We start from the raw sequence: 27,321 nt of genomic DNA on the forward strand, positions 1-27,321 counted from the left end.
TTATCACGATGAACAGTAGCATATATATATATATATATAGTTTCTGCAACTTTCTTGTGGCCGTTGGGGCGCTGATCCTCAAGGAAAAGAGAGCATGTTTTAAGCAATGTAATAATTAACATGGGCAAGACAGGGCAGATGAATACATTTTAAGCAAACATCAGCATATGAAAACAAAAAAAATACAGTAAATCCAGCTTCCTGCCCCAACTAATGCCCAACTTCTACGCCTAACATAATGTTCATCAACTCTACAATTCCTCAAGAGCCCACTATTGTATCATCCAAATAAATATCACTTGAAAGTCTGTTTTCAGCAGGTACCCCATCCCAGTTAGAGGTTTGGACAATGGCAAGTAACCAAATCAATTATATGTCGAAGACCGGGGTTTTGGTGGTATATAAAAAGAGTTACCACAGTCAATTGGAGTTTGCAACAATGGATTCAATCTATCAAAAATTATCCGGCCACCTCGGCCAATTCTTCCACGAAATGTACAAGGTGGTGCAGACACATTATTTCTTGTTGACGACTTATCAGATGGCGGTACAATGCCTGAAGCTGCCAACTTTTCTGGAACTAGAGGTTTCGTGAACAACAAAATTGGTTCAAGAGGATCCTGCATCATATAATCCCGCATAAGAGTTCATACTGTGATACAATTGATATTCTGCGAGAAAAAGAAGATACTACCACATTTTACAGGGTTAATTTTTTCTAAACCATTTTATACACACGCCTAGTTTTGGGTTTTTTTCTATTATTATTTTTTTATTTTTTTCTAAGCTATATCATGGTCCAGTTGATACCGACAAAAATTTCAGCAATTACTTTTGGATTCTGTCTCCCTACTGAGGAGAGAGGAGAAAACAGCGGGAAGAGAGAAGAGCTGCTCCATAAAAAAGAAGCAAGAGGAGGAGATTGGGCAGAAGGGCTATTGGAATACCATTTTATGAAGCCATCCATGTTGTACATGTCGCCTCCTAAACTCTTGCTTCATGCTTCCTGAGGGAACCATTACCAAGTTGGAGTCAGTCATAGGTGGATTCTGTATTACAGAAGGGCGTGTTCGGGGGCGGCTGTTTGCAAGGTCATCTGAATCCACATATTCATCTTCGCTAGAACCAAACTTGCAAGAGAAGGGTGCAAATCCAGAAAGCGCCAAGCTATCTTCCAGGAGCTCAGTTTCATGCTGAAAACCCATAAGTCAGCCAACAATTAATAACAGATTTCAGACCAATTGAATTGGCAATTACATGGCCCACAAAAGATCCACCCCTCTAATCACTTCCATATGATTAATAAGATGGCAAAGTGAATAGATGAAGGATTACATTCATGCTATTCAAACATAGTGTAGATGCAAGGATTAAAAGATTACAAGGAAGATTACAGTTCATACATGCAAAACATACATTTTTAAACCACATTGGGTAGGATTCTCTCCATGTTCTACACCATACCCACCAGGATGCATATTAGAAGCTAACACTATAAAGGAAATCTTTAGCTGAAATATCCCAGTTCTGTATAATTTTCCGAGCATGGAATTGCCATATTCCTAGCATCCACATTCATTACAGCAAATGACAATCTAGCCAAGGTGTTACACAAATTCAGGTATTATCCACGGAAGTCTTCAAAAAGATTAAGAATGGTTACTTTCTTTTCATTTTTCATAATCAGTACTATCATTTGAGAGGGCAGCACAGGCAGCAACTGAAGTACTTCCTACGGAGGAAACAAAAGGGCACCCAAGAGGGTAAATAAGGAAAAAAAGAAGGAAAACTAAAATCAGGTACTAAACCTATCATCATCAATAACATCAAAGAATGACCCAGAGAACCAAAAGGCGGATGCATCAAAACCCATTCAATAGAGCCTCGAGAAAACTCAAGGCTATAATTCCTCTATCATACACACCATATAAGACGGGATGCAGTTGCTCTCCATTCAATCCCTACACCATTCAACAACTGAACTACAGAAGTTGGTGAAACCCAATGGGCTCCAAAGAAAGATCAAGAGCAAAGGAACACTGGAGACGCAAATGATCCATTCTTTCTCGTCCTTTGTACACAACCAAAGAAGGATCACATTCCTATCATTGCGCCTACGAAAGTTCTTGCCAATCGAAATGCAACCTAAATCCATGGTCCATACACACAAAAACTAAAAAATAAAATAACGAAAAAATGAAAAGAAAAGAAATTGAGTTTGAACAAAAAAGCAAGTACAGAGAAAAACACCAAGTGTCATTTGTCAGAATACCATGCAACTATGTAGAATGTAAATTCTCTAAACAAATTCATACACAAAACAGAAAATCACTGTAGCCTTCCATGATATACATGTGATCAAAGAAAATAATACACATCATTTGCATACCTTATACTTCATTTGGATCCTTTGAAGGCTAACTTCAGTCTCCATTACTTCTCTCTTTATCTCCTCTCTCTGCACAAAATCGAATACTGAATAATGAGTCTTACATTTCAATACAGGAGATCTGCATTCCTGGATTAGATGAAACTACCCAGGATATATTTTGAAAGTTCAATTAGAAAGAACAACCTTAATTAAGGCCTCCAAAATGGTCTTGGCTTGGTCCAGGTTGCGCCTGACCTGAAAGTAGGTAAACCGAAGGTAAAGATTTTGATCATATATTTGTTACCAACAAATCACAAATAAATTACTAAGACAACAGAAACGTATAAATGCTTCTGATAGATGAAGTGTATTCTTTCTTCCAGAATACATCTAAGGACAAAAATCATCTTATGCAACCAGCACAATCCAAATAAAAGAAATTCAAGAGCAGAAAAGCAAAAGTGATACCATCACACCTTTTTCATGGATAATTCAAAGGGCCCAGATTGATTTACAAAACAGGATTTTTTTAATGATTTTAGTTATGGTATCTTGTTATTTGAGGTTAACTATAGTCTAGACAACCCACTTAGCAAACACACTTCTAGTATATCTCTGTGGGTAAGCTGGGAGACAAAGCGCTTCAATCCACCATTATCTGTTTCGTGGGTGCCTGCCCAGCTTTCTGCTGACCCAGCATTGCCTATTTAGTCGACATGGTTATTAAAGTTTGAATTTTCTCTCTTTTTTCACCAATGAACTCTTAATGCATCATTCTCTATTTCATTAGAATACTTGTGCATCCATTATTCCAGTATTCCTCCTCTTTACCATAATTTAATGCCTTTTTTGTTGAAGTTGAACAGTGATAAAACAAATCAACTAACTACCATTTCGTATGCCATCCATAAAAGAAACATTACATGGAAGGCCAAGACACAAACTTACAAAGATACGAATCTTGCTGCAGAGCTTAGGACATCATGTTATAATGCTACTATAATTAAGCCCGTTTAGCTTCAATGATATGTTATACAAGACTTTAATCTTGTAAGGGACAGCAGACAAAGGTACACATATTGGATGTATTCCACATGCCTCTGTTTGAAATAAAAAATTTTTTTTTTTTTTTATAAGTAAAGATATATTATCAAAGTGCAGAGGAGCGCAACCCTAATACACAGGGAGTATACAAGAGAGCGACTAAGAGGGAAAAAAATAATAAGAGAACATAAAAAGGAAGTCAGGAAAGCTGATCACTAAGGGCGCTAGCCAGCCAGCGGTCCAAGTGAAAAGGGTGTACAAGAAAAAGTGAAGAAGGTCCTCAATATTCCTAGACGAGTCCTCGAAACATCTAGCATTTCTAATCGTAGAGTGACTGAGTTTCTATTTGATAAATCTCTAATGATACACAAAAGCTTCATTTTACCTTAAGGTAAAGATGAAGAAAAAAAAGGAAATTTAGTAGTTCAGCTATGCCATCATGCACCAATACCTCAAACAAGTCTTGAGTATCTGACACCTAGACATGGTTCCTTACATATTAAGCAGTTAACATTTCAAAATTCTGAATTTTAAGATGCTTTCATGGACAGAAGAAACTAGTTTTCCTTTTGTTGACACCATTTTTTTCTCTCTCTAGCAGTTAACATTTCAAAATTCTGATTTTTAAGAAGCTTTCATGGACAGAAGAAACTATAAGGCAGTTTTCCTTTTGTCTCTCTCTCGTGATGAATAAGAGAGGAAAAAAAGTTAAGTAATTCAATTATTAAAAAGCGTAGTGGGCGCAACCCTAATATACAAGAGAGCCCCCTAGTCAAGATAAAAAGATAAACATAAGTTCAAAAAAATTGCAAAATTGTTGGGGTAGCGCCCAAAAATCCAAGTTTAATTGTAAGACATTTTAGTTGATATTGAATATAGTTGTTATTCATTGATTTATTTAATTGAGCATATAACATATAATCTATTTAGATGCTTATTGTTACTGATTATACACAATCTGCATGTAAATGGTCCATGACTTGTATTAAATATAGTTTATAGTGTGAGTAAAGAGGTTATCACATAGGAAGATTTTAACCATAAACCTCACAAGTTCATAATCTATTGTTCGCAGTCAACGGAATTGGGCATTTCCATTACATAAGATTGTAGCACATCAACCTAATGATTTATCTTGATCAAAGAGAAGTAAAGACTTCAGGTTGAAGTGTTGGTGCAGAAGCATGGTGATGCAATGCACTGAACGGACCAAAGGAGTTGTCATTCCTTACAAACACTATCATCAAGGAATGATTTTTTTTTTATAGGTAATCAAGTGTATATTAAAAAAATGTGTGAGGCGCCCCTAAGTACACTAGAAGTATAGTATACACAAGGACACCAAGGAAAAGCAAAAGCACAAAAAAAAAAAAAAAAAAGGAAAACCCCCTCAAAGCATCCCAAACTAAACATGGAACCCAAAACCCACACCCTACACCCTCTTGCCTTTATCACGGCTAGACCCCTCTTAATCAAGGAATGATTGTAACTCCCTGACTTCATATAATATTGATTATAAATCTTAAGAGGATTGTAAACTCAGATGTCAACTGCATGTCACTTTGATGCATTAAGGAGTGAGACTTTTACTGTGGTCAACATTCTCCTTGCGTTTGATGATCCAATGTAGCATTGTAAGAAGACTTTTCTGAAGATGGAATCCATAGTTTTTTATAGAAAAATGATAAGAAATAGTCCCTTGATATAGATTTAATAGATTAATTATTCTTAGTCACTGGCCAAAGGATTTTGGTAAAGAACTACTAAAATATTTATACATAATGAAAAGAGTTTCACATGTCCGGGAATAATTGTGATTAAATTGGGTACTCAAGGAACAAGAGATAAAGAATTAAATTGACAGTATTATTGACTTAATTCTCTACGGAATATTTCATGAAGGAATCAAAAGTCAATATTACGAATGTCTAAGGGATTAATTGAATTAATCAAAAATAAATACTAGAGTGCAATTACATTTCTTTAGCGGAAGTAAATGTAATTAAATAGGAGTGTGGTGACAGATATAGAGATGACTGGGTCACAGGCCTATTAAGCTAGTTTTATTTTTTCATTTGGGTCCTTCACTAAGCTAATGTAAATTAACTAGGTACATGCTTTTATTTGGGCTAAAGAGAATTAATGCATAGAGATGCATAAGGAAGGGTATGGGCTAAAGGATAAAACCAAAGCCCAAGCTAGAGGAGTAGGCGCATGGGCTAGGAGTGAAAACCCAACCCAAGCCGTGATTTACAGTGGGGGTGCGGCTAGGGTACAATTTAACCCTAGCCACATGCCCCCTAGTCCTAATGGTGTTAGGACTTTGCTTCTAGTTCCACATGGATTGAAACTACTACTCCTAGTCCCACATGGGTTAGAACTACTACTCCTAAACCTACATGGGTTGGAACTGCCTCTCTCTTAGTATGCTAAGCCTATAAATAGATAGCTCTGTAGCTCTCACAAATCACCAATTCCCTCTAGCTCTTCAGTACTTACTCAAGAATAAGTAAAAGTTTTGTGATGAGTAAATTGAAAGCCCACTCTCTAGGTTATATTTAGTTATTAGTGAGAAGATCTGAAGGTCTCAAGATCCCTGAGGCTAATCTGTTTTTCCTGAGGAGCAAAAAGAAAAAGTTTTTGCCCCATAACCAAGGAGTGGCCGTACAACAAGTAATTCTGCTCTTGTTCATATTAAAATAGCATAGTTCTTCACATGTTCTTTGAAAGGTTTGATCTTGGCTTGAAAATTTTACTTTCTGCTTTGCATCTGTCGTTTATGCAATATTCCCAACAAAAGTAGAAAAAAGCAAGCTATGATGTGCTAACATCCAAGCATATAAATTGTTGAAGATTATCCTTTGCAACTCTATCACCGAACTCTCAATATCTTCAAAGCTCCGAGCATTCTGCTCTTGCCGAAGGCACCACATTAAATACAATGGAGCCAACCTCCATACTTCCATAATATTCACATGCCCTACCTGACCTGCCCAACTCACCAACAAATCTCACACTTCTAGGCATAACCCAATCAACACCAAACAAACTAAGAATAGAGCTCCATAAATCTCTGGTTCATCAAATATTTCTCTCTTCAGAGAATGTCAGCTCTACTTCAAGGTGGATTTGTTGGGTACTTGTAGCTGAAAATGTGGGGCTTCATAGTATGGTTACACATGGAAAAAGGGATCCACCTTTTTTAAAAAAATAAATAATGTAAATTTTTTTTGATAAGAAAAATAAATAAATAATGTATATTCAAACAACGCACAAAGGAGCGCAACCCATGTACACAGAAAGTATACAAGAGCCTCAACTACGCCTTAATCTGACCTTAACTGGGTCAGCTCCATTAATACCTTTTCAAGCTGGATGCTTTCTCAAACTAACTAGGGTTGGACATAGATATCTTTTTCCACCATTCTATTCTATCTAAGAACGTACTCTCATTCACATTCTTGTTTATAATATCCTTCTTCAATACTTCCAACCATGTCATTTAGGCATAACCCTTCCCCTTTTCACTTTTTAGTTATCACATGTATCTTTTTTTCTTTTTGAAACTTTGACTTCATTTTCAGATTTTACTGATGTCGTTACTCTACAACCGGATTTGCACAGATTTGTTTTTCTTTTGAGCTTTCCTATTTATCTTCCTCCTTTTAATGTAGTAGGGGCAATTCCCCAAGATATGAAAAGAGAATTAAGCAGCACCCACAAACATTACCATATACACGAGGTATGGTGCAAAAGCAAAATGGCTAAGCAAAGAGCTGCATCTAAAAATAACTGCCCCCCTTCCTTAGTCAATAAGTATGATTGTCATCGTGAGCATCAACATGCATTGCATAGATATTTTCCAGACAATAAAGCACCAAAAGTTAATATATATGCAAGTGGAAATCCAAAACTTCACACGAAAATAATAACCAAATGAAAATACTAGGTACCACCAAGGATAACAAACTACTGATTCATATAACTGCAGGATATCAAGCACTGGTTGTAGAAAGTGCAGCTGCTTTGATGAAATACTAGTTTTACATTAGTGATGCCTATGGCAACAAATGAGTGGAGCCACTAGAACCTGCTTAAGCTCATATCTTGGCTCAATTCACTTCGTTTGATGGTTGAGTCAAACTCGAGACTAAACTCAAGCTTGTCAGTAAACAAGCTCCAGTTCAACCTTTTCTAGGCTTCCTCGGCCAGGCTTGGCTTATAAGCTCAAAAGCCTATGTATATCAACATACAGGATATACAACAACACGCATATATGTTATGATTTACCCACACACACATAAGACTAAATTAGTACATCATAAATTATATTTGCTGGTGCCATCCCTGGGCTCATCAAACTAAATGAGCCAAGCCAAACTTGATTTTAGCAATTTCCTCACAAGTGAGCTCAAGCTTGTTAAGCAAACCATGAGTCAACTTTAGCCGAACACGGGCCCGACTCATTTGCAGCAGAGTAATAACTCTGAGACCATAGTAAGCACAAAAATCAGCAATAAATTAAATGAAAGTAGTGCAAACCTGACGAAGCTTTTCAAATGATTGTACATTATTTTCCCTCCTTTGCATCTGAACAAAAGATCACCATAAGGAATCTTAGAGACTGATGTTTTCAAACTTTAATATCTAGCAAGAGAATTTCTCACTCAAAATTAAGTGAAACGCAAAAGTGAACCAAGTTCAATACCTACCCTTCTTGTGTGAAGTCTGTGAGCTTTCTCCCTTGGCCTAAAGACATTGTATGGATTGGTATCATTAACAGGTGGAGGAGGCTGTAAAGAAAATGTACTTGAGGCTGTCAATAGCTGAACATAATGTGCACTAGGAGCAAATTATTTCAAGCAAATGTTAGTATGAGAAACAAAAAAATTGAAAATAAAAATGGAGCTAGATTTCCCAGAAAGACTACTCAAGGCAGTTTCATAGCAAGTCTTGATTTTATTGAAGAACAGGTCCAACATGTGATTTTTTTTTTTTAAGCCTGGCATGGATTGTGCAAAGGACAATTTTAATATAGAAAAAGATAATTTGTACCAACTCTAGGTTTTGTTTGTTGCACGGATATTTGGGGGGGTTGGATAAATCTGCATTTTCTATTTTGTTTGCTACTAACCAAAAAATTTCTATACAGTAGTAAAGCTTAGGAAAATGGTATCACAAATTTCAATTCTAAAATACATTTTCCTATAAGAAAAATTGCAAACTTAAGGATTATTCATGTGCCTCAACGTATAACTTCCATAAAAGAATAAGTGCACATTTGATACACAGAGTAAAGCCTGGAATAGAATAGCTCTTCCTATGGAATAGTTATTCTATTAGTTTGGTTACTTTATTATTCCTTAGAATAACTATTCCACAGAAACAGTTACTACAATCCGATATTATACAAAATGCCCTTTGATTTTGGTTGAGATGTAAAACATAGATTATTAGATTTGACTCTTCTTTTTTTTTTCTTTTTTAGTCAATATGGGTATATTTATCTTCAATTTCCAGTAATAACCATTCATTTCATTCTATATACCAAACATGCCCTAAAAATCTAAGACACTTCCCGTTTATGAATTATTCTAGAAAATACCTGTCACAATGCAACCTAGTGGTCAAAGGGCAGGCTTGGGATGAGCTGTAGACTTTTTTTTTTTTTTTTTTTGATAAGTAATAAGTATTCTTATTGGAAGCGTAAAGGCGCCCCAAAGTACACCGGGAGTATACAATAAGATCACCTAACTAGAAAAGGAAAAGCGAACAAGAAAATCATCGTAAATAATCAACACCGGAAAGACAAGCGCCACAATCCAAAGGTACAATGTATGAAAGCAATAGGATAATAAGTCTTCCAAGGAACCCTCCAAGTCCTCAAAACACCTATTATTTCTCTCCCTCCATAAACACCAAAAAAAGCAAGTAGGCACCTTCTTCCAAACCACAGCACTCCCTCTCCTTCTCGAAGACCACCAACAGGCGAGCAAATCGGAAACCCGTCTCAGCATCACCCAAGACAACCCAAACCAACCGAAAAATGCGCACCACAAAGCATAAGCTACCTAGCAATGAAGAAGAAGATGATCCACCGTCTCCTCATTCCTCTTGCACAACAACACCTATTCGTCACAATCACATGCCACTTCCTTAGGTTGTCTAGTGTCAAAATTTTGCCTAAAGCCGCCGACCACACAAAGAAACTCGCCCTCAAAGGAGCTTGTATACGCCACACATTCTTCCAAGGGAATCACCTCCCTTTAGTACATGCCAAGGAAGCAAATAAAAGCTTGACCTTGAAATGGCCTCTTTTGGAGGAAATCCACCACAACCTATCTTCACACCCTCATCTCACTCGGGCAGAATGCAACACCTGAAAAAAAAAAAAAAAAAAAAAAAAAAAAAAAAGGCAAATACATCCACCTCCTAATCATGAGCCCCTCTAGAAAAACTAACATTCCACTGATTAGAGCCACCCTGCACCTCCAAATGAGCCGCAATTGAGGCATCCTTTGCACAGGCAATACTGAATAAACTAGGAAAAGCTATCTTGAGAGCCGTATCTCCACACCACAAATCATGCCAGAAGCAAACCCTAGTCCTGTCCCCCACCTCAAAGCGCGTAAAGCCTTGGAAAGTGTCCCACCCTTTCCTAATATTCTTCCATAACCTTACCCCAAAAGTACCTCCAATCTCCATAGAGCACCACCCTCCCCATAAGCTTCCAAACTTTGCATCCACCACAACCCTCCACCAAGCATCTCTTTCCGATCCATAACGCCACAACCAATTTCCTAACAGGGCGCGATTGAGGCGCGATTGAACACCATTAAATTGAACAGTGTAGGCAGGATCGAGGTAGTGCAGAGGAAATCTTCAAGTTCCGAGGAGAAAGTGTCCGAAGCAGATTTTTCAGGTGCGTGCTGTTCAGGTTGCGTGTCTGCAGGAGGTAAGGAAAAGCTGAAGAAATCCCTGCTGAAGTTACAGGAAGAGAAAAGGATCTGCCTCGAAGGAATTGATTTTATCTCCCGATCCCCATGCAGTTGTGAGGCCAGATCCTTTGGGCCTTCTAGAACCAGTACTGTGGAGACCCTTATGGTGGCCCAGCCCAAGGCCATTTCTAAGTTCCCGGTAGGTCAAAAGGACAAGGCCCCAGTTGTGGGCTTTGGGCCCAGTAAGTTGCTTAATACTTACCGAAGGAAGACAGTAAAGTCCAGCAACACAGGGCTCTTGGGTGCTTCGTCATCCTTCACGGAGACTCGCACTCAGTCGACCTTGTCGCATCATGGTGTGCCGGTCACTCATGTGCCGCCGGCAGAGGCGCCGGTGAAGGAGTTGCCGACAGTCAAGGAACCGTGGAAGTTGGTGTCGGCAAGGGAAGGATATCGGGGAACTGATACAATCGATGGGTCTTCTCCGGCGAGCGGTTCTGTGGAACTTTCTTCATCGCCGGCGCGACGGAGCGACCCAATTCTGGGCATTTTGGGTAAAGTGCCGACAGTCCTACCGGCATGCGCTCGCAAGGAGGTCTCGACCAGTTCTTCTCCGCGGGTTTTTTCGGGGCCTACTGCCGATGATCGTGGGATGGTGAAGATGTCGACGTGTGGGAGGGGGATGGTTATAGCGGAGAGAGGTGGCTCTGGGCAGTTAGTTTTAACCAAGACGGGGCAGCTGGTGCAGGTGCCTGGAAAGGAGGGGTCTGACCTTCGGGGTGAGCTCTCACCGGGGCTCGAGAAATGGGACTTGCCGGGAATGGGACAGGAGTTGGTGGAGAAGGATACGGGGATAGGAGAAAGTGCTGGGCAGAAGATGATTGAGAAGCAGGGGGAGATTCCACCGGGTCTTGAGAAGTGGGAGCTACCAGGATCGACCCACACTTTGAGGTTGAGTGGGGCATTGGAAAGTGTATGTGAGGAGAGCCCTGTGACTGATTCAGAATCCTTAGCGGTGGTTCCTTTTGCGGAGCTGGAGCCGATTACGGTGGAGTATGTTACTGATTTCAGCAAGCTTGTGGGTGTCTCTTGTGATGGAGAAGATAGTAAGCTTTCGAAGGTCTTCGGGATTATCTTGGCTGATTCTGTGGGCGATGGCAAGGAAGTGGGAGAGGCGGTGGAAGAGGGAGTGGCCTTGGAAACACATACAGGAAAGAAAGGTAAGCGAGAGCTCAACAACCTTAACTTTTCTGTTAATTATGAGGGGTAAAGTGGAAGTTATTTGAGGGCTAGAAATAAAGGGAGGGGTCATCGAGTTGCTCAATGAAGCCTAAAATTCTTTCCTGGAATGTGAGGGGCTTAAATGAAAGGGGCAAAAGATTGAGGGTTAGAAATCTCCTTAGAAGTTGGAAGGTGGATATAGTATGTTTGCAGGAGACTAAGGTGGATCTTATCTCTAATAATTTTGTGAGGAGTTTGTGGGGATGCACTTATGCGGAGTGGTGTTATGTTCCGTCAAGAGGGGCCTCAGGTGGAATTCTGGTTATGTGGGATAGAAGGGTAGTCACGAAGGTTGAGGTTGCTTTGGGCAGTTTTGTGGCGGCTTGCTCCTTCAAAAATGTTGATGACGGTTTTGTTTGGGCGTTTGGGGGGGTGTATGGTCCCAACAGAGATAATGTTAGACATTATTTTTGGGAGGAGTTGGTGGGCCTTATGAGTTGGTGGGATATGCCTTGGTGTATTGGTGGGGACTTCAATGCAACTCTCTTTCCTAGTGAAAGGTCGGGGGGCGTTTATTCCCGGTCCGCAATGAGGGAATTTGCAGATTTTATCTCGAAGCAGGGTCTTATGGACCTTCCATTAGCTGGGGGGGTCTCTACTTGGTCTAACAATCACTCTTGGTCTCGGCTAGATAGATTCCTTGTTTCCCCAGGTTGGGAAGTTCACTACCCGGGTGTTCGACAAAAGAGGTTGCTCCGTATTTGTTCGGATCATGCTCCTATTGTTCTTGATTGTAATTGTTTCTTGGAAGGTAAGAGACCATTCAAGTTTGAAAATATGTGGCTTAAAGTGGAGGGTTTTGTGGACAAAGTGCGGAGTTGGTGGGAGTCTTATCACTTTCTTGGCACTCCGAGTTTTATTTTGGCAAAAAAGATACGAGCTCTCAAGGAAGATATTAAGAGATGGAATAACCATGAATTTGGCAATGTGGGAGGGCACATCAAGGCTCGTATGGATGATTTAAAGGCTCTTGATAGGATGGAGGAAGAGAGAGGATTGTCCCCTAAAGATATTGAGCGGAAGAGGTCATTAGCCAGAGAGTTGGAGTCCCTTCTCTTACAAGAGGAAATTAGTTGGAGGCAAAAATCAAGGGTCCGGTGGTTGAAAGAGGGAGATAATTGTACGAAATTTTTCCATCGGATTGCTAGTGCGAATAGAAGACATAACACTATTGAGTCGTTGATTGTAGAAGGCTCCACCACTTCAGATCAAGAGGTTATTAGTAATCATGTCACTCATTTTTACGAGTCTCTTTTCAAAGAGAGTCTCTCTTGGAGACCGAGGTTAGATGATCTTGAGTTTGACATGTTGGATGTTGGAGAGGCCACTAGTTTGGAAGCTCCTTTCGAGGAAAGGGAGGTTTGGGAGGTGGTGAAGGGAATGGATAGGGACAAGGCACCAGGTCCGGAAGGTTTTTCTATGGCGTTCTTTCAGGATTGTTGGGATGTGCTCAAGGGGGACATTATGGCGGTCTTTGCGGAGTTCCATGATCGAGGTAGGTTTGAGAATAGTCTTAATGCCACGTTCATCTCTCTCATCCCGAAGTCTCATGGAGCTACTGACATTAAGGATTTTCGTCCGATTAGCCTTGTGGGAGGGACATACAAGATTATAGCCAAGGTCCTTGCCAATAGAATGAAGAGAGTGATGAACAGGGTAATCTCTAAACCCCAGAATGCTTTTGTAAAAGGCAGGCAAATCTTGGACTCAGTTCTCATCGCCAATGAATGTCTGGATAGTCGTATTAGATCAGGGGAGCCCGGCTTATTATGCAAATTTGATATGGAAAAAGCCTATGATCATATGAATTGGAAGTTCCTTCTCTACTTACTGAGAAGGTGTGGTTTTGGAGAGAAATGGTGCTCCTAGATCGAGCACTGCATCTCGTCCGTGAGATTCTCGGTTTTGATTAATGGTTCTTCATCCGGTTTCTTTGATAGTTCACGTGGCGTGAGGCAAGGTGACCCTCTTTCTCCTTTCCTGTTTGTCTTGGCCATGGAGGCTTTCAGTAGGTTGATCGACGCCTCGTTACATAGGGGACTCATTTCTGGGTTTTTAGTGGGAGCTAGAGAAACGGATCGGATTATCGTCTCTCACCTTCTCTTTGCTGATGACACTTTGGTTTTCTGTGGGGTAGATCCTACTCAAGTAAGAAACATTGGCGCCTTACTTGTCTGCTTTGAAGCTGTCTCTGGGTTAAAGGTGAACTTGGCTAAATCTGTCATGGTCCCTGTGGGTAGTATGGACAATGCGGACAGGCTGGCTGGTATTTTGGGATGTGGTATAGCTTCTACGCCGCTGAAGTATTTGGGCCTCCCGTTGGGAGCCTCGTTTAAGGTCAAGGCTATTTGGGAGGACGTGTTGGAGAAATATGCTAGAAGGCTGGCCTCTTGGAAACGCTTGTATCTATCAAAGGGAGGGAGGATTACTCTCATAAAGAGTACCTTATCCAATCTTCCTACCTACTTTCTGTCTCTGTTTCCTATTCCGGCCTCAGTGGCGAAGCGCATTGAGAAGATTCAACGTGATTTCTTATGGGGTGGGATTGATAAAGAGTTTAAATTCCATCTGGTTAGTTGGAATAAGGTATGTTCTCCGATCTCTGAGGGAGGTTTAGGCATTCGGAATTTGCGTTTGATGAATCAAGCTCTTTTGGGAAAATGGTTATGGAGATTTGCTCAGGAGAAGGAGGCTTGGTGGAGGAAGATTTTGGTGGCAAAGTATGGTGCGGTTTGAGGTGATTGGTGCTCCAAGGTTCCCAGAGGATCGCATGGGGTTGGGTTATGGAAGTATATATGCAGGGGGTGGAGGTCGTTCCAAAGCCACATTAGATTTATCCCTGGTCTTGGGTCCAATATCAGGTTCTGGGAGGATATTTGGTGCGGAGATATGTCTCTTAAGGAGGCTTTTCCTGGACTTTTCAACATTGCCACCAAGAAGGATGCGTCTATTGCAGACAATAGGGAATGCTTAAATGGCTCTGTTCAGTGGAATGTTTCCTTCACTCGCAGGGTACATGATTGGGAAGTGGAGGTCTTGGCCTCTTTTTACATGCTATTGTATTCGCATCCGATGGGCGGGGAAGGGGAGGATAGAATAAGGTGGATCTCTTCTTGTAAAGGCAAATTTGAAGTAAGATCATTTTATAGGATCCTTGCTACAAAAGACCCTACTCCTTTCCCTTGGAAAAGTATTTGGCGCACCAAGGCTCCTTCAAGAGTGGCCTTCTTTGTTTGGACGGCCGCGCTTGGAAAGATTCTAACTTTGGACAATGTTCGGAAGAGAGGTATTGTGGTGATAAATCGTTGTTTCATGTGTGAATCAGAAGGGGAGTCTGTTGAGCATCTTTTTCTTCATTGTGGGGTGGCGCGCACCATGTGGAATACCATTTTCGTTCGGTTTGGTTTGTGTTGGGTTATGCCGGGTAACGTTAAGGAGTTGTTTGCTTCTTGGTGGACGGGTGGTAAATCCAGCAGCGCCGTTCTGTGGAAGATGGTTCCTCTATGCCTTATGTGGAGTATTTGGAACGAGAGAAATGCTAGATGTTTTGAGAACTCTTCGAGGAATATAGAGGACCTTATTCATTTTTTCTTGTACACTCTTTTCTCTTGGACTGCTGGTTGGCTAGCGCCTATAGTAATCAGCTTCCAAGATTTTCTTTTTATGTTCTCTTCTTCTTTCTCTTCCTCTTAGTCGCTCTCTTGTATACTCCCAGTGTACTAGGGTTGCGCCCCTCTGCGCTTTTTCTATATATCTTTACTTATCAAAAAAAAAAAATTTCTAATACCCAACCCGTCTTCCTTAATCGGAGTGCAGACCCTTGACCACTTCACCAAGTGGTATTTGAACTCTTCGCCTAGCCCACCCCATAAGAAATTACGCTGTAACTTCTTAATGCGCTTGGCAATGCTAACCGGAATAGGAAAAAGAGACAGATAATAAGTAGGCAAGTTAGCAAGAGTGCTCTTGATAAGCGTGAACCTGCCACCCTTCGACAAATACAACATTTTCCAACCGGCCAACCGACGTTCTATCCTTTCGATAACTCCATCCCAAATATGCTTAGCCTTATAAGGGGCCCCCAACGGCATACCAAGGTACTTAACTGGCAGAGAGGCAACCCCACACCCTAGAATACCGGCTAACATGCCCACTTGCTCCCCACTGGAATTAACACCGACTTAGCCAAGTTAACCTTTAGACCAGATGCAACTTCAAATAATAAAAATAGACTCCGCAAATATCGTACTTGAGCGGGCATGCATTGCAAAAGATCAAGGTATCATCAGCAAACAAAAGGTGTAAGACCGCAGTATTACCGACCTTGAATCCATCTAGCAGTCCCCCATTAACCGCCACCGAAATCATCCTGCTCAAAGCTTCCATTACAAAAACAAACAACAGAGGAGACAGGGGGTCCCCTTGCCGCAATCTCCTGAAACTGCTAAAGAAACCATTAGGAGAACTATTGACCGAAATTGAGAATCGCACCGAAGAAATGCAATGTTCTATCCAAGAGCACCAAATCCCCCGAAAACCACACCTCCTTAGCATATATAACAAGAAATCCCAATTCACATGGTCATAAGCTTTTTTCAGATCCATTTTGCAAATAACCCCTGGCTCCCCAGATCTCAACCGACTATCAAGGCATTCATTAGAAATCAAGATAGGATCTAGAATCTGCCCTCCCCTTAATAAAAGCACTTTGCAACCAAGTTATAATCTTGTCCAGAACTACCTTCAATCTGTTTGCTAAAACCTTAGCTATGATTTTGTAGATACCTCCCACAAGGCTAATCGGCCGGAAGTCTTTGAGATTGATAGCTCCGGGAACCTTCAGAATAAGCGACATGAAAGAGGCATTGAGGCTATTCTCGAACAACCCTCCTGCGTGAAAATCTCTAAACACCTTCATAATATCCCCCCTCACAACCTCCCAGCAAGTTTGGAAGAAAGCCATAGAAAACCCATCGGGGCCCGACGCCTTATAGCCATTCATCTTGAACACTACCTTTCTGACCTCATCCTCTTCAAAGTCTCTCTCCAACCAACTAGCCTCCTCCTCTGATATGGAATCAAAGGAAATACCATCTACCATAGGCCTCCAACGGCATTGCTTCGTAAAATGTTTTTTATAGAACTCAACTATGTGTTCATTAATCTCAGTCGGGTTTGAGGAGGGATTGTCTCCAATCATAAGAGTATCTATAGCGTTGTGTCTTCTATTAGAGTTGGCTATAGAGTGATAGAATTTAGTATACTTATCACCTTCCTTCAACCACATCACCCTAGATTTCTGCCTCCAACTCACCCCCTCCATAAGAGTACATTTCTGCCTCCGACTCACCCTTAGACATCCTTGGTTCGATTTTGTACTAGGAGTTTCCCTGAATTACCCGATACAAGGTTCTAGTGGGTGGGGTCGTGTATCCATGATTTACTCCCTAGGGGTGGGTTCAACGGACCTGCCTTAGTGAGGTTCCATGTCATAAAAATATTCTAGAAAAAAAAATCAAGTAAATTCCCATGCAAACCAACAATCAGAAAAAATATTTTACCATAGAAATATTCTCCAATTGACAAAAAAGAAGCATAATTATGAAATTACATTCTAGAAAAAGAATGAATATAAGGAAAATACAAAAATGATGAGGTCATCTTCACTTATATTCAATACTACAATATGAATAAATCCAAGACTAATCCAAAAAAGCAATTAAAAAAGGAACACACAATCTAACTATAAGGTAGCAAAACTAACCTGCAAACGCCGTAAAATAGGCTTTTGCCATCTTTCACGCTGGGCAAAGAAAAAGAAAAGGAGCATAATTATTCACGACAGAACAAACACCACTCAATCCTGATCGGCAAAAGAAATTTATAAGTAGGAAATCTTATTATTATGTAATCTAAATTGGCAATAAAATAATTTTCCAAAGCTATGTGACAAGGTTCTACTATCTTTCTACATGTTTTCCAATTTGGTTCAACAAACCAGACTGGAGATACATGAAAACTACAACAGTGCCTATTTCCAAGGTTATAACACTATATCCAGTTACTGAAAAGGTCATTACACCCGCATGACGAGTAATTTTAGAAGTCCTTCTTGTGTCCCTCTTAAGTCCCTCCAAGAATGATGTGGCTATTAAAATCACCATTGATCAAACAGTGATTTTAATAGCCACATCATTCTTGGAGAGACTCAAAAGAAACACAAGAGGGACTTGTAGCATTACTCCCGCATGACTATGTTCACCATCACCTCATTATAAAAGTAATATAAAGCCATTCAGAAAGCTAAATAATTAGACACATGAGGCATACATTTGAAAGTTGAAGAGACCAATAAGGTAAAACTTCGGTTTAAATGCCAGCTGACTAGCCAATGAAATAAAAAATAATATTAATTAAAAAGATAAACTATATTCCTTGGCTGAACAAGGACATTATTTCATTTATGAGGTTCAAGATAAGACATGAAAGAAAGGAGTTCAAATGATTAGTCAACATTTGAGTTGTAATTGTGAAGTACTAGAAAGTAGAGTACAATGACATTTAAGAGTTATGATAAACCCGAATGTAGTATTGAAGAGGTTATGGATGTCGTCCGGGGGATTGTCGAGAGAGAAAATGACATTGACATCCTTAGAATTGCAACCGAGATATTCCTTAAGAGATCATGTAAAAGAGATGTTTGTGACCCTTAAGGAGCCATGACTTCAGATAAACTTTAGCAAGCAAACAAGAAATAAAGAATCAACTGTTGAAACGTGAAATAATGTTGTTTTGTTATAAACTATTTGAAACGTTGCAAGGATTTATCAGAATGATGTTGTTTTTTATGCACTAAATAATTTGAAGCATTGTGATGCTGCTTTTCACAAATTATGTATTCTTATTTTAATGATGTTTGTTTTCAATTATTGCATATTCATTTTGTGCTTCTTTTTTCTTTCTTTTCTTTTTACAAATATGGGCAGTAGTGATTATAGCACTCAAGATGATACAAGTGATAGTGATTATGGTGAAGGAGAAAATAAGAATAATATCTATATTCTAGCAGCACAGGGGTAGCTGTTGTTGACTACTATTATACAAAGTAGATAGCAAAGGAACCTTGTAGGACCTCTCCCCAACCAGATTATAAGTTTGTCATTTGAGGTCCCTATTGAAGGGACTTTTTACTAAGACAATATTTGAAATCATCAATCATCTTGATCAAACCATATTACAAAAAATATTTTAAGGCACGAAAAAGACAAAATTTTGGACATCAACTACATAATTCTTGTTCAGGGTATGGAATCGAACCATTAAAAAGTATATAAAAAAAAAATCCAATTAACCATTTTGATATAAAAAGGTTGCAATAAAATGGAAAAAATAAAAAATCAACTTCCCTAAATGTCATTTGTTGCTTCTAAAAACACTTCTTTTTTGTTACCAAACAACTATAACGATTATAAAGCACTTCAGACATGTAGTTACCAAATAGCTAAACAACTTTTCACTAGTAGAACTTTTGGGCAAAGCTCAAAAGATAAGCTTTATTTTCCAACGCAATCACAAACAAGCCCTAAACATTTTTCTCATATGTTATTCCCACTATCCCAAATAAAATTTCTCATTTTCCTTTTTGGAATGCTTCAAAATACTTTTCAAAAGTGAACATTTACTTTATGATTTTCTTAAACTATCCTCCTATTTTATAAAGTAAACAAGATTCTCATTAAGTCATAAATATAAAATAAAAGGCATTTTAAGAGGTTAATTAGAATTTCTACTTTTTGCTAATAATTGAGCAACTTAAACCAAGACATTCATTTTGGGATGGAGAAAGTAAAATAACCCCCTAAACCAAATATAATAGAAAACAGCATGGTGATTCAGCAGATTCATTCTTTCCCAAGGATGTAAAATCTCTCATATCCTTCAGTATGGTTTTTAAAACGTACCTTCTCTTTCCAATAGTTATAAACAGGCTGGATAACAGCATATCTGAAAGACTGAGCTTGTAGAGCCTAACATTCAAAGGAAGGAAAGGGAAAGAAGAAAATTAGAAAGTGATGAAACCTTTCATACCTACAAGAAATAGTTCAAGCAAGCCACATTTTAGAAGGCAAACATTAATATGAAAAGGAATAATATTTAATGTAGATGATTTATGTTCCTTGGATCAGAGGTGCTTAAATATGACAGATACTAATTCCTCGCCCACCGCCCGCAGGAAAATGGGCCCTTCTTGTGGTGGGAAAATAAGTCACTCAAGAGTATTTCAAGAATGTGTCATTTATGATCTCCATAAGGTGGTTGATCTTCACCCAGTGTGTCCTTAGAAAAGTATTTATAATAAGATGCTCAATTTGTATTCCATTATCACCTAATCTGTGCTTGTGGGCAAGATCTATGGATAGGTTTCAATTATCTTGGGCTATGAAATACTGATTTCAAAAACAAGTTCATTGTTGCTTTTGTAAGCCTAAGAGGTTAAGGACTACCTTACACACAAAGTTTCTTTCTTGCTGAATTTCAGTCTCTTTCGGAACAGAGAAATGAGAACCTTTTCTATACATGCGTATAGCTATAAATACATGTCAATATATTGTATAAAGTAATAGTAATATACATATAACTTAAAACTAAGCAGCTAATGTCTTATTTAGCAAGACCTAACTATAGATTGCCATTTAGTATTCATCAATCAAAAACAGAGTATCAAATAGCTATTTGATGGACGAAGTAATAGAGTGACAACTAGCATTGATATTGGTGTGAACCCACGGTCAAAACAAATTTTCACCTCGATAGCAACATCTGGTTGTAGAAGTACAGAAATTGGTGAACCAAGAGTTGGTGTAATAACTCCTGCTCTTTCTCGAGCCTTATGATCCAATACTTCCAACTTAAAAAGAAGAAATTCAAACCTGCATTAACAAGCACACTTCATTTTTTTTAGTTTTTTTGGACAAGCACAAGCAAACCTCAATGCTTATGTTATGACTATATTTTGTAAAGAATTGTATTAATTCTAAATAAAATTCTTGAATTTTCAGTGATAATGAAAAAATAACAATATATGTTGGTAATCTCCATATTTTCATAACATTCATTATTTTCCAGCAAAATCTGTAGAATTCCAGATTGCTACTAGACCCCAGGGTTTGAGTTTATTTGCTTACAGGCTAAATCCAACAATTTAACATTGGAAATGAACAAATTGGAGCACACAAATTGGATATGAACAACTTGATGGTAAAACCTGATTGATGTAGTTAGTTCAAGTAAATTTAACTTAGATGAGTTGTCATTTACAGTTCATAGAAATGCTTAAAGAGAGAGGTTTTCCACTGCACTGCCTGAGTCCGTTAGGTGATGCCTTGCTTAGCCAATTTGAGGTATTATCTTACTCAATGGAGAAACTAATAAAGTTTGAGGTGAAAGAGAAACATTCTTATTTTATTGTTCTTTTGTATAACTGTTTGGTGGTTTTCGGCAAATTTTATTGATCACACTTTTCTCACTTTTAGAGGAAGAACACTCCAATAATATTGCACATGTTGTATGTCTTCTTCTTAATGGAGTCGGCTCTCATAAAAAACGATAAAAATAAAATAATACTGATATAACATTTACATTAATGTTCCAAACATCTTGTAAAATGTATCCCTGTTTTTAAATGACCCAAATGTTATATATTTTGAAGGACCAACACTTGACTTTGATTCAAGATCAAAAACATTAGCAGATCCCTTTACCCTTATCTTTCTGTTTCTAAACAACTGTAACAGCCTATATCTGTTTCCCACCAATTTCCATAACCAAAGTAAAAATGGTGTACAACTTCTAGTTTTTATAGATAATTCCATTGAGTGACTAAAAAGATATTAATAAAATGACAACATTAAAATGAAACCAACCATTATCAAACAAAGGATAGAACAAAGCAGATTAATACAACAACAATGTTTGGTGTGATTACTTTTCATTTGTAAGGATCCTCCTTTCTTTGTTGTAGTCTTGAAGCCAATCCTCATCCTCATTGTCAAGGTCATACTCTACAAATTCTCCAAGCTCAGCCCGAGCTGAAAATAAATGAACAAAATTTAAGAATGCTACTACAATAATGATATACAACTGAAAAGAACATCAATACTAGCATGATATCAATAAAGAATCTATCTTGGCCACAAACCTCCTCTTCCACGTAAGTAAGATGTCGGTTGAGCAAAGGTTCGGGAATAGTCTCTTTCATATGTATCCACAACGACATACTGAGGAGTGGGTATCTCAGCAGCCACTTTCTTGGTAGGGATTTGATGTACCTAATAAAAATACATCTTTAAAATTAATATAAACAGTAGTATCAGAACAGCACTTATAAACACAACCACATGTTCAAGTTGACCAATATTCATACTGTTGTAAAAGTATTTGATGCTGTAATATAACTTTGGGTACAGTATCACCATGCTGTAATATAACTTTGATAAGTAAATAAAATTTTATTAAAAGCGGGCAGTATACAACAGGAAACACCTAGAGCAAGCAAAAGAAAGAACCCAAACAACCCAACACCAAACAAACACAACCAAGAAAAACCCACAAAAAAAAAACCCTCAAACCCGAAACCCCCAAACAAAGCCCTCACAAAGCCCACATGAAGAGCTCAACACTAAAAAATATGAGCCTTGCATTTCCCACGCCTAGAGTTTGCGCCTGCACTTTCATAATTTATGGAGCATTTTAGGTTCACAGCTCCCTTCTACCTCTGGAATTAGAGGACCCCCCTTAGTCTCCCAAGGATTATCCTCATCAATGGCTGTCAGGAGAGCCATTGTCTGATCCTCAACCCCCTCACAAGAAATCCCCACCACAACCACCTCAAGCACCCTTAGAAAAGTCCAAAAGATGAAATGTTAACCTTCGTAACAAAAGCAAAGAGAGGAAGAGAGGGAGAAAATAGACAATGAAAGTGGTTTTGGATGTCTCTGATAGCAAAAGCAATGCCATACGAATAGTGAGGGAGTTAAAGTAGGAGCTGTTTTGGATGGTTGTTATAGCTACATCAAAGCATAAATTCATAAATACATAAATACATGGGTAAATGTGATGGTATTAGTATAAAACATTCATAGAAATATTTTTTTATATGTAAACAAAGGAATATCATAGAAAGCATAAGGCGCCCCTAAGCATGCAGAAAGTATACAAAAAGAACACCAAAACAGCAAAAAGAAACAAAAGCAAAGAAAAACCCGCGAACCCCTACAATAGAAACCCAAAGCCCACATAAACCCAGGACCACATTATAGCACAGCAAGAGCCCTCTTGCTTTTACCCCTGCTAGAACCAGCACCCCTAGCATCAAAATTAATTGAGCATTCCAAATACTTCAACTCCCTTCTCTCTTTTTGCTAAGAAGCACAAAATAAGACCTCTTGACTACGCCCCTCATCAACTAAAGTCAGGAAATCCAAGAGACCCTTCTCATCCCCCTCGTAAGAGATCCCCATAATGTGATAACACGACTTTGCATCATGCGCTACCCTAGGATACTCTATAACCCTTGCCTCAAAGGATTCACCCACCTCAAAGACAACAAAAGATCGTTGAGCTCTCCAATACACACCCGGCAAAAACTGAGGGGAGCACCCAGTGGCCGTAGTATCATAGAAATATTAGACTGGGAGTATCATTTCTCCTTAAAACAAACTATATCTCCTGCATTATTTGGCAGTGTAGACTATTACCCAGTTGTTACACAATGTTTGTGAATGAAGAATTGGAATGGTCACGCGGTGTAACAAGTTCCAAAGCATAGAGTATTTTTGTGAAATTGGGGGTGCCATGAACTTTAGCCCCAATGATATGTGAGTATATAGCATAAATTCTTGCACAAATAGTTGATCCAAAGTATTGAGATGGCCACATCCCCCCTTGCCTCAAGATGGCTCGGCCACTTGTACCAAATTCACAAAACAGATATTTCCAATGGTAATACAAAATTAGAGCACATGCTCAAGGTTTGGAAATCTTTTGGGTTACCAGATTAATCGGAGAAGTAAACCACATAAGCAAGACCCCTATGGAATTATGCATTTAGTCCATTCACGTTTGAAAAGATATGATAAAACACAATGAAATACTAAAGTAACTAATGAGAATTACGCCTTCTTTTTTATAAGTAATTTAATCTCATAAAGACACAGAGGGGTGCAACCCAAGTACACGAAAAGCATACGAAAGAAATATCCAATTAAGAGAAAGAGAAAGAACATATATCAAGAAATACTAAGAAATTAGAAAACAAAAACAGTTGTGAGTAGCCATCCAAACATAAAGAGAATTAAACATAATGGCTATTAACTCTATCATTGTCCTCTCACAATCCTTGAAATTTCGAGCATTGCATTCTCTCTAAATACACCACATTAAGCACAAAGGAATCATCTTCCAAACTTCTAAATTGCAAGGGCTTCCAAACTGACATCTCCAAAAAGCCAATAGCTCCACCACTCATTGGGCATGACCTACTCTATACCAAATAGACGGAAAATCAATTCCCTACACTCAATGATATTCCTACAAACAAACACTTCACTTCACCTTCAAATCTCCGCTTCCTTAGGAATAAGGGCAATAAAAGTTGCATTGAGGCTTCTTTCGAACTTACCTCGAATAAAGAACTCATGGAAAACATTCCTGATATCTTCTTTGAGAACCTCCCAACAAGTCTGAAAGAAGGTCAAAGGGCCTTTATCACCATTGAAAGCTTTCATTACCTCAAAAACCTCTCTCCTCAAAAGCTCTCTCCATCCAGATAGCCTCCTCATCACCAATGAAATTAAAATGAAGACTATCCAATTTAGACTGCCAACTAAACTGTTCAGAGTAAAGAAGATGGTAAAACTGCAGAATATTCCACTAAATACACCACATTGAGCACAAAAGAATCATCTTCCAAACTTCTAAATTGCAAGGGCTTCCAAACTTACATCTCCAACAAGCCAATAACTCCACCACTCGTTGGGCATGACCTACTCTATCCCAAATAGACGGAAAATCAATTCCCTACGCTCAATGATATTCCTACAAACAAACACATCACTTCACCTTCAAATTTCCGCTTTCTTAGGAATAAGGGCAATAAAATTTGCATTGAGGCTTCTTTCGAACTTACCTCAAATAAAGAACTCATGGAAAACATTCATGATATCTTCTTTGAGAACCTCCCAACAAGTCTGAAAGAAGGTCAAAGGGCCTTTATCACCGTTCAAAGCTTTCATTACCTCAAAAACCTCTCTCTCCTCAAAAGCTCTCTCCATCCAGATAGCCTCCTCGTCACCAATGGAATTAAAATGAAGACTAACCAATTTAGACCGCAAACTAAACTGTTCAGAGTAAAGAAGATGGTAAACCTGCGGAATATGCCCCCTAATTTCTGTAGTATAGAAAGAAACAGAGGCATTAACATTTAAAGATTCAACAGTGTTGTTTCATCTATTCAAATAATCATAGATGCATCTGAGCTGCTAATTACTGACTCATGCTTCACTAGATGGCTTCCGTGTAGCATTAGTTGCAACAGGATTGGCTACAGAATGAGAAGAGGTTTTTGGCCTTAAAGGCTGATTTTTTGGTCTAGGAAGTGGCCCTGCTCACGGGGTGCTGTTCTTTCTTTCTTTTTCAATTTTTTTTTTTTTTAAAAAAAAAAAAAAAAAAAATCTTCTCTTTCTTCTGGTATGACAATAAATCGTCTCCGACCACCACTTCCATACTCCACAAGAGCCAAGAAACAACCATGATTGCAAGAGCAGCACTAGGAAATGAAGGCTTTGTTTCCAACCCTGCAGGATTTCACAAAATCCTTCATCTCCTCTGCTTGAGACAGAGCCTATACGGTGGCCAATAATCAGGACAAGCTGACTTTACCCAAGAAGATTGAACGTAGAACTACCCTGCTTCTTCCAAAAATTTGTAAAACAGATCCCCCTACCATAAACCTTGGATTCAACGGAAAAACATCTCAAGTTCCCCAGCTCTCCATTTTTACGCTGGATTGCGGTACAATACTGATAATTGATAACTTGAGAGAAATTTACACCTTATTCTCCGCCATTTTCTCTTTCATCTTCTTTAATTCACTTTCATGAGATAGTTGAGACAACTTTCTATGCAATTTTGTTGCCAACTTTCCAAATCATTGTCTGCCATTTGCCCCCGCCTAAATTCTCTCCTAACCACCAGGGAAAACAAAAAAAAAAAAAAAAAGCAAGAGAGAGAGAAGTTTTTGCATTGATTGTATTAATGTGCCTTAAAGTAGGGGAAAAAAGAGCTAGTGTCATTCACAAAACACAATAATGTTAGACCAATGACCCTTAGATTAAACAATAATGGAAGGTTAAGAGATTCATCTTGACAAGACGTCCAGAGTAGCAGATTCAGTGAGCCTTTATTGACACAAATGTCCAGCCATCACATCACATGAGGATTACATTTTATATACATACATTAAAAACATAATAATGTTCCCATAAAAGTTGACCAATGCAGCCATAATAAGGCAGTGCTCTTGCTCCAGAGCCACAATTCACAGAATTGAACCTATGAATATGCCTCTTTATTAGGTTGGTATAGGTTGGGCGCTTTAACCATTCAGCCATACATGCAAAAAGACTCTAGCGAGCATGTACTAGGAATCTTGAATTATTTACTCTCTTGTCATAAAACCACAACCCCATGATAATAAATCTCAAACCATCACAGAGAAACAACTGGGTTTTCAAAATATGCAGTCTTGTCCATGTAGTAGTTTTAGATATCTTGAACAAAGCTAATTACAAATTACTCAGGAAACAACACTTGAAGCGAAAAACTCATCAACTTATGTTTCAAATAGCCACCACGCCAATGAGCTCTAGCTCAAGTTGCACCTCCTCCCTCGTTAAGAATATGAGGGAGGGTTTGAGGTCCACGAACAGTTGCGGACCTAACTTATCAACCAAGAAAAAGAAATGCTTCGAACAACCATCACAATGTTAACCGGAGGGCATCTTAACAAAACACATGACACAGGTAATCAGTGACTAACCAGCTAAAATCACACAATTCTTACAAAATGTCACGCGTGCAAACTTTTTGATAAAATGCCTCAATGAAACCAATTATAATAAACAGAAAAGAAAAAGAAGGGCAGGGCATCGTACGTCGTTGTCGACCTCCGAGGCGAGACGGAACAGATGGGAATTACGGGTAGAGGAAGTGGTGGGGGTGTCGTCATCTTCGAAGTCCTTGACGCTCTTGACGATCGGAAGCTTCTTGTGAATGTCGAGCGGACGAGGCCTGAACGACAACCGACTCATCTCTCCTTCTCACGTCGTTCTGGCCACCATTACTACGCTTTTATCGCATCAATATCCCTCAGCTTCAAAAATTACATCCATTTTCAACAGCAATAACAGAATTGCCAAAAGAACATACTTACAAAATTAGGGTTTTTTTTTGGTTGTAGTTTAGGGTTTACTTTCTTCTCTCTGCTCCGCTTCCTTCGTAGCCGTAGCAAGGAGATGTTTTGCGGTTATGTTTGTTAGGGTTTGGAATGCGAAGAAGCCGGTGAGTTAGGACAAGGGGGGGAACAGTCAGGGGGATGGGGGTCGACACACGGGGACGATCGGGGAATTT

General features: G+C 39.0%; 1 protein-coding gene across 3 annotated transcripts; it reads right to left on the reverse strand.

The window, feature by feature from the left end:
• On the reverse strand, positions 1 to 27,321 carry LOC132187628 (enhancer of polycomb-like protein 1). Of its 3 annotated transcripts, none has more exons than XM_059602006.1 (13): positions 27,164 to 27,321; positions 26,847 to 27,064; positions 21,833 to 21,962; positions 21,620 to 21,722; positions 20,441 to 20,564; positions 19,596 to 19,661; positions 17,399 to 17,437; positions 8,128 to 8,208; positions 7,958 to 8,005; positions 2,576 to 2,626; positions 2,390 to 2,458; positions 948 to 1,193; positions 1 to 620 (listed from the first exon to the last, which is right to left on the reverse strand). In XM_059602006.1, the coding sequence occupies exons 2-13, from the start codon at positions 27,000 to 27,002 to the stop codon at positions 366 to 368; spliced, it is 1,368 nt and encodes a 455-aa protein (XP_059457989.1). In that variant the 5' UTR covers positions 27,003 to 27,064; positions 27,164 to 27,321; the 3' UTR covers positions 1 to 365. The 3 variants fall into 3 exon arrangements, with proteins under 3 accessions (XP_059457989.1, XP_059457990.1, XP_059457987.1); XM_059602007.1 differs by having other exon boundaries at positions 26,847 to 27,034; positions 27,125 to 27,321; XM_059602004.1 differs by having other exon boundaries at positions 26,847 to 27,321.

The sequence above is a fragment of the Corylus avellana genome, chromosome ca7 (genome assembly GCF_901000735.1).
Source record: "Corylus avellana chromosome ca7, CavTom2PMs-1.0".
In the NCBI taxonomy this organism is placed as follows: Eukaryota; Viridiplantae; Streptophyta; class Magnoliopsida; order Fagales; family Betulaceae; genus Corylus; species Corylus avellana.